Source organism: Spea bombifrons, chromosome 8 (assembly GCF_027358695.1).
Source record: "Spea bombifrons isolate aSpeBom1 chromosome 8, aSpeBom1.2.pri, whole genome shotgun sequence".
NCBI lineage: Eukaryota > Metazoa > Chordata > Amphibia > Anura > Pelobatidae > Spea > Spea bombifrons.
In genome coordinates this window covers 3,687,578-3,695,711 of record NC_071094.1, presented here as the reverse complement: position 1 = coordinate 3,695,711, position 8,134 = coordinate 3,687,578, and the positions used below count along the sequence as shown (strand labels likewise).

Here is an 8,134-nt window from a genome sequence, read left to right as displayed (position 1 = left end):
TATTTATATCTTTTTTTTTGTTACAACTTATAGTTATACTAATTCATGTTTATATCTCTATATTTATTTTATTTAGAATCATTTATTTTTCTATCTCTATAAATATTTTTATTTATACTAATTTATGTTTATATCTAAATATTTATTACTATTGATAAATCATTTATATTCATATCTATGTATTTATTTTATTTATAATTATTTATATTTATGTACTTATTTTTATTCATTAAAATTTAGATTTTTTTTTAATACTTTAACTCTAAACCTGCTGTGGTGTTCATCAGTTTGTGGACTTTTTTTTTATTACTATGTCACATTAAATAAGTTTGGGGGAATTCTTACGTACTTTCCCAACTCATTACAAACCTCGGCAAGGACTTTTGAAACAGGAAGTGCTCGAGGTTTTAGTTTCGTCTCTTAAAGTTTTTTTTGTTGTTGTTCAGACAGAGTTTGTATTTTCGCGTTGCCTCCTGCTTCTGAATTACTCGAAGAGATGGCGAAACGGGACGGGGGGTCTCCTCCAACCCCTGGCGAGAACGAGTTTGCGCCTGGTTACCCTCCACACATCTTCAGCGTCTCCCCCGGAGAGAGGTACTTGTGCTGTAATTGCCGCCACGTGCTGAAGAAAGCTCAGCAGACTCCGTGTGGTCACAGATACTGCTCTGCTTGTTTGTCTTGGATCGTAAGGTTAGTAAATACGAACTTTCACCTGCTACAGAGACCCGGGGTTAACCCCTTAAAGACAATGAGAGGTTCCTAAACCGATTGAAAACAATGCATTTTGAGCCCGTACATGTACATTATCAATTACCATCAGCTGTCAATAAACATTCCGGCGTAGAGTCTCCATATTGACTGACCAATGAAATCAACGTTCTTTGGTTTTTAGGACCAAACCGATTTGTGCCAAGTGTAAGGAGGAGCCGGCTGACCCTGACGTCGTGCCTGAAGACTCCCTTCGAACGATAGAGCAGGTATAGGATTTCGGTGAGACGCGTAACACCTGGCAGGTTGCGCATGTTCGTAGGATGCCATGGGTTTAGTGAAGGCCCAGGAGGTAAAAGAAGTGGGACACACCATCCAATGACCCAGATGTCCAGTCTGGGCCTGTCTGTGGGTGACATAATTAAAATACAACCTTGTTTATGGTCATTCCATGGCAAAAGTTTGGCATTCCTGGAGTCTTCCCATTGGGGCAGGCAGATACGTGTGGGTGCAGCAGCTCGGGGGCCAGAGCTGGACTTGTTGACGACAAAACGAAAGTCGTCATGGCTAGAACAAAATCCCCCACTCTTTTTGAACCGGGCAGAGCCAGACTTTGGGCTGAATGTCACCTTTCCCATATAAGGAGCCAAGTGGAAGCCAGGAAGCCACTGGCCCCGCCCAGAGAACAAAGGACTGCCCCCGAGGATCGGCAATTCACTATCCTCCAAGGAAACATTGTGTCTCCAGCTGTGTTTGGGGCTCAGACCATCTCAGGCACCCTTTAAAAATATACCTTAGTATAAATTAATAAATAGAAAATTTTTTTAATTTTTGCCTCTTTGGCTGGATTTGATATCCAAGGAGATCACATTTCTTGTATTTTGTTTTTTTTTTCTTATATTTTATTGATTAGATTTGTTTGTTTCCCTCAGGCTTTTGGAGATGCGGCCACCGATAAAGAAATCTCTGAGTTAAAAGTTCACTGTGTGGCCCCAGGGTGCCGATGGAAAGGCGTCTTAAAGGAGTATGATGTAAGTTTCTGTTTTCATCTTTTATCAATTCTGCTCGTTTTAATGAAATATTACATATTACACATATGTTAAAATGTAACCAAAATCACACGGGCTTAAATACTCATATTTTTAATGATTATATTATTACGTGTATATTTTATTTAAAACAATTATAAAAATGCTGATATTTTTTCTTTTCCATTCCATGGAATTTTAAGAATTTTAAGAACTCCTGAACTGTGCAAAAACCAAAATTTAAAAAAATGGCGTTTTCTTCTGCTTCTCTAAGTGAATTCAACATAGGGGTGAATGTTATTTACGGGGAAATTCCAGTAAAAAAAAAAAATGTTTTTCTTTGAGAATTAAATATTCTCTATCGAGGTCGGTATTAACCCTTCGGAGCTGCCCTAGAGCAGCATCTCTGAACTTTGCATGGTATTTATACTGAAAGGAAAATCCCTAGAATAGACAAGGTGTTTCCCCTACATTTTTTTTGTATCAAAAGTGAGAATTACATGCAAGAAATATCTGGTTAAATTACCGGGGAAATTTTGTAATTTACAGAACATGTCGCCTCCCAAGCTCATATAGGCTAGTTGTGGTCGGCTCTTTTTTATATATATATCATGTAGATATCATGGTCTATGTAGCATTATATCGAGTATATTCATGTTGGGGCACAGAGGTATTAATTACCGGCTTCTTCGTTCTCAGGATCATCAAAACCTTTGTGATTATGCCCCAATACTGTGTCACATGGGCTGTGGCCGCACGATTATGCGAAGAGAACTTGCAGACCACTTGGAAAAGGATTGCAGAATCAACGCATCGCCTAACGAAGTAAGAATTTAAAGATCTAATTCCTCCGTGTTATCATTGGATATTCATATATATATATATATATATATATATATATAGCAGGGGTGGTGAATCTGTAGAAGGCGTAATAAAGGAAGCTGATCTGGGAGTTGGTGGCAGAAGTGGGATCAAATTTGACACAAGAATAAAACGTCCCATAGAAACCTTTCACAGGCAGAATTTGTAACCAAAACCTTTAAGTTAACTTTGTCTAAAAGGCTCAAACGGAGCAGGAGAGGTTGGTGTTCCTTGGTTTGGCCCCTGATTCAAGGATTTAGGGCCACTTCTAGCCCCTATTGTTGCCCGTTGTACATCTAGCTACATGATTACACAGGCAATAACAGAGTTTTGACGGACAGCGTCAAACGGTTCCGCTCGTACTTGTTTTGGGAAGGTATTCTGCTGCCCCCCTACCACGTGCAATGTACATTTTTACATACTGTTCCTTTGCAGGCGAAGCAAAGGTCATTTCCCGTCTAGAACATTTTGACACCAATTTATATGTTTCCACTACGTTCCATTTCTGAATTGTACTGCGGGGGTAATTTTTCTAAATACAATATGTACTTATTTGGCATTTAAATAGTTCTAGTTCACTAATGGTTTGTGCAAAAAAAAAAAAAATAATAATAATAATAATAATAATGATATATATATATATTATAATTCCCGCCTGGACTGGATAATACTGGGGAAAGAATTAAATATATTTGAATTATAATAATTTGAATGATTACTGCTTTCTGGAAGACATTTTTAGTAATCGATGTACAAAATGCCATTGACCCCAGTATGTTAGGGATATTCAGAAACAGCCAATCAGGAAGAAGGATCTGATGATCACTAATTTCTAAGCACAAGAGACAAGTCATGTAAAAATGCAATGAAAATGTCAATTTTATACATGATTTTATTACTCTGTTGATTGTTATTATTATTTTTTCACATGATAATTTTACTTTTTTTTGGACCAATTGGTTAAAATGTTTCGTCTCTGTTGATTCATTTTTTTAATTCATAAACAATAATAATTAATAATTTTATGCTTATTAACTAATTAGGCTAAAAATGTATATATATATTTAGAAATAATCTTCAATTACTTCCGAATGCCAGAAGAGCTCAGTCCATGGTAAAAAAATCTCACTATTTTTAATATTCACAATTGTAGGAAACGACGTACGTTCAAAATATTTTTTCTTCCTAGAAAACACCTACAAAACCTTAATTTACAGACTTTTATATCTTAAATGAATCTGTTTCAGAAATAAAATTGTCCGCAAGCAGTAGGCCTGCTCTATACGACCATTTATAGAGCAGCAAGCGAATAAAATAAATTAAATAATATATATATTTTTATATAAATATATATATATATATTATATTTTATATGTATATTTATATAATATTTATGCATTTTTCCCCAGGTTTTTACAAATATTAACCTAAAAACATTGAATATTATTATTAAAATGGATTATTAGTCTCTGTTCAAGAATAAAAAAAATACAAAAATTTGCCTTTGTTCTAAATATTTCAAGAAAATTAATGTCAAAATGGAAACATCATAAAACGCACTTTTTTTTATTATTATTAAAGGAACCTGGAAAACACTCAAGCTCGAAACAATCGTCGGGCACATGGGAAGGTGAAGACACCATGGAATTCCACGAAGACTTCTGGAAACTTTCATGTAGAACGTTGGAGCTGGAAAACAAAGTGAAAGTGTTTGAAAATATCATTGCGGTTCTCAACAAAGAGCTGGATAATTCTCTCCTCCAGTTAACGAGCGCTCAGGAGCAACGGGCTAAAGATCAATCGAAGCTCAACGAATTCGAGCAGAAGGTAAGGGACCCAATGGAGGTCACTTGGATGAAGGGTTTTTCTGACGATTGTTAATAAGTTGGATACAGAGTGTCTTACCTTTTAGCTTCTGAGGTAGGGTCATATGAACATCTGAAGACCCAACCAAAGACCACGTTGAGTCTATTCACTTTTTGTCCAGCAACATGGAGGGTGAAGCTCAAGTGGGCTGTAGAACTGCTGAACACTTTTAGAGAGGACAAACCATGGTCCATGGTCCATCCATGGTTTCCCCACAATAATGTTTTCTTGCAAAGTGTTGACTGCTCAATATTAGGGCATACCTAAACCTGTAAGTGGCATACACAGGTGGGCAACCAGCCCCCCCAGATGCTTTTCTAATCTGGACTGCTCCTTCTAAATTCCAGTATCCCAAGGAACCTCCTCAATGAATCACTTACCTTTAGGAGAAGCTGCAGCTCCACAGCTGCAGTGCAATCCCCCCCCCCTCCATGGTTCTGTTTTCACGCTTGAAGCAGTCAACTGGTGGCAGGAAAGCGCTCCTATTCAAATAAATGGGGGCACTTTCTGCAGATGCTTACTGGGGGATTTTGTTTGTTTGACCAAACTTATTTTCTGCAAGTAAGAGACAAAGACATATGTGAGATTCTACGCGATCTCTCCATGTCTGCGCTAGGGGGGGGGGCCTCGTGACAATTTAAAGGGGCCACATACACATTAGAGTACACATGCTGGCTGGAGTGTCTCTTTTAGGAGTATATCGGATGTAATAAAATACACAGTGGATAAAAGCGACACGTTCTTTATAAATAAACCTTCACTCTTCTATTTTTCATCCCAGCTCATCGGTTTGCAGGCTAGCGTGACCATAAAAGACAAGACTATAAACGAACTTAACATGCGTGTGGAGACCTTGGAGAAAACCTCATACGATGGAGACTTTTTATGGAAAATCACAAATTTAAAGCAGAGGTTTCAAGACGCCATCAGCGGCCGGACGAACAGCCTGTATTCGCCAGGTATTAATGTCTCCAGTGTTTAAAGGCACTCTACCATAAATATGTTTTATTAAATACTATTAAATACATTCACGGGAATAATTATTGTACAAATATTGACATCAATTTGCATAGAAAGTAAACTTCTTATTTATTTTTATTTCCGTTTTGTCTCGATTGTAAGACAAAACCTCCGAAAAAAGCCTTCCCTTATAATTACCGTATTTGCTCGATTATAAGACGAGGTTTTTTTCAGAGCAAATGCTCTGAAAAATACCCCTCGTCTTATAATCGGGGTCGTCTTCTAATCAGACCTCAAATAGAGGTCTGATTAGGAGACTAAGATCCAGATCCCCCGCACCGCTGCAGGGGACCTGGATCCTCCTGTCGTCGCCCCCCCCCCCCCACACACACACACACTTACCGGTGCTTCCGGAGGTGAAGTTGGCAGCGGGGGTTTGTATGCGTCCGTCGCAAATACCTTCCCCGACTGTCAGAGATCAGAGTTCCAGAGTTCCTGATCTGACAGCCGGGGAAGGTATTTGCGACGGACACATACAAACCCCCGCTGCCAACTCCACCTCCTTCCGGCTGCCGCGGAATGAGAGGTCAACCCGCTGCCCCGGCAATACAGCAGGAAATTGGAAGCACCGGTAAGTAAGTGTGTGTGTGTGTGTGTGTGTGTGTGTATGTGTGTATGTGTGTGTATGTGTATGTGTGTATGTGTGTAGGGCATTTCTGGAATGCCTTACACCCCTATATGCCACTCTGGCACTTAGGGGGTTAAAAGGCATATTATGGGGCAGAGTGGCATATAGGGAGGTATAAGGCATTTCAGGAGGCAGAGTGGCGTTAAGGGGGCATTTAATAGTGCACTCTGCCTCCTGAAATGCCTTATACCTCCCTATATGCCACTCTGCCCCATAATATGCCTTTTAACCCCCTAAATGCCAGAGTGGCATATAGGGGTATAAGGCATTTCTGGAGGCAGAGTGCTCTATATAATGCCTTTTAACTCCCTTAATGCCACTCTGCCTCCTGGAATGCCTTATACCTCCCTATATGCCACTCTGCCCCATAATATGCATTTTAACCCCCTAAATGCCAGAATGGGATATAGGGGTATAAGGCATTTCTGGAGGCAGAGTGGCACATAGGGGGTCAAAAGGCATACCATGGGGCACAGTGGCATATAGAGGGTTAAAAGGCATATCATGGGCCACAGTGCCATATTGGTGTGGCAAGCCTGGGGGCAGATGTGCGTAACTGGGGGACAGGTTGGAAAATACAAGAAATAAAAACCAAAAAAAATATTTTTCTCAATCATAGCTTTTATTAAAAAAAAATAGTTTACATGAATTAACATTTACTGGTAAAACTTTTTTCCTTTAGGGTCGTCTTATATTCAGGCTTTTTCTTTTTTTCCTAAGTTAATATTCAGATTTTGGGGGGTCGTCTTATAATCAGGGTCGTCTTATAATCGAGCAAATACGGTATTATTCAGACCTCACGGCCTCCCACTCACTCTCTCATGCCGTCTCACACTCTATAATGCTCTCTCACAATCTCTCATGCTCTCATTCATTCGCTAATACTCCCATTCACTCTCTTATACTCTCATTCACTCTCTCTCACCGATCTGTCAATGTTTTCCTACCTTCTCCTCCGACCACTTCCGTGTCTCTGTCTCCTTTTCTGCTTCTTCTCTTGCCTCCTCTTGTTCTTCTGTCTTCTTTCTTCGTCTCCTTCTCCTCGGTATCAGCTCCGTTATGCATGTGCTTCCGTGAGAGAGGCCGCCTTTTTTGTGGAAGTTCTCCAGAATATTGCCAGATTCTCGGGGGAAGGAGAGGGGCAGACACTTCTGTGAGCACACATTAACTTTACCTTCCCCTCTGATTGCAGCATTTTACTCTTCGAGGTACGGATATAAAGTGTGCCTGAGAATTTACTTAAATGGTGACGGGGCAGGGAAAGGGACTCACGTGTCTCTCTTCTTCACGATCATGAGAGGGGAGTACGATAACCTTCTGCCCTGGCCTTTTAAGAACAAGGTAAATATTCCACACGTTCAGCTTTTTTTTCTGGCTCTTCTAACACATTGCATTAAAAAGAATATAATTTAAGAAATTATCATTACATCACAGGAGGGAGAAACGGGCAGACTAGACGGGGGCGAATGGGGCCGATCTGCCGGCTGGTTCTATGACTTCTCTGGGTATCTTATGGCTGCTTCCATGTCTTCTTTTCCAGGTGACCTTCATGCTTCTGGACCAGAGCAATCGAGAACCCATCATTGATGCCTTCCGCCCGGACATTACGTCTGCTTCTTTCCAACGGCCTGTGACGGACATGAACATTGCCAGCGGCTGCCCTCTATTCTGCCAGCTCCCCAAACTTCAGTCGCCTAGAAACCACTATGTAAAGGATGACGCCATGTTCATCAGGTGTATCATAGACAGCAGTTCTTAGAAGCAAAGACACTCAACTCCGGCAACCAGGAACGGAAAGATGTTTGATCCCTGTATCAGAGTAGGATCTACTCCGTTGTTTTATGAAGAGACATAAGCAAAATGTGTTGTAAAAGAGGCAAAAGAACATTTTTATTTTGTAAATTATAAAGTAAAAACCTCCATGGAAAGATGGGGATCGCCATGAAGGATCTCCTGGGCTTGGCATGCAAGAGGTCCACGTCTGACCCTTCTCTACCAACGGGTCTATCTAAGAGTATTTAAG

The 8,134-nt window shown here is 40.0% G+C and overlaps 1 protein-coding gene across 1 annotated transcript; it reads left to right on the top strand.

Annotated features, from left to right (window-relative positions):
• Window positions 1–496: 496 nt before the first annotated feature.
• TRAF1 (TNF receptor associated factor 1) lies at window positions 497–8,134 on the top strand. Its single transcript, XM_053473273.1, has 8 exons — window positions 497–690; window positions 893–977; window positions 1,641–1,739; window positions 2,436–2,561; window positions 4,179–4,424; window positions 5,245–5,422; window positions 7,304–7,452; window positions 7,652–8,134. Exons 1-8 carry the CDS (start codon window positions 497–499, stop codon window positions 7,868–7,870), a joined length of 1,296 nt encoding a protein of 431 aa, XP_053329248.1. The 3' UTR covers window positions 7,871–8,134.

Coding starts and splice junctions, on each gene's coding strand:
- TRAF1 (XM_053473273.1), top strand. CDS start 497: ATGGCGAAACGGGACGGGGGGTCTCCTCCAACCCCTGGCGAGAACGAG. Junction 691..892: donor TGTTTGTCTTGGATCGTAAG/GTTAGTAAATAC, acceptor TTTGGTTTTTAG/GACCAAACCGATTTGTGCCA. Junction 1,740..2,435: donor GCGTCTTAAAGGAGTATGAT/GTAAGTTTCTGT, acceptor CTTCGTTCTCAG/GATCATCAAAACCTTTGTGA.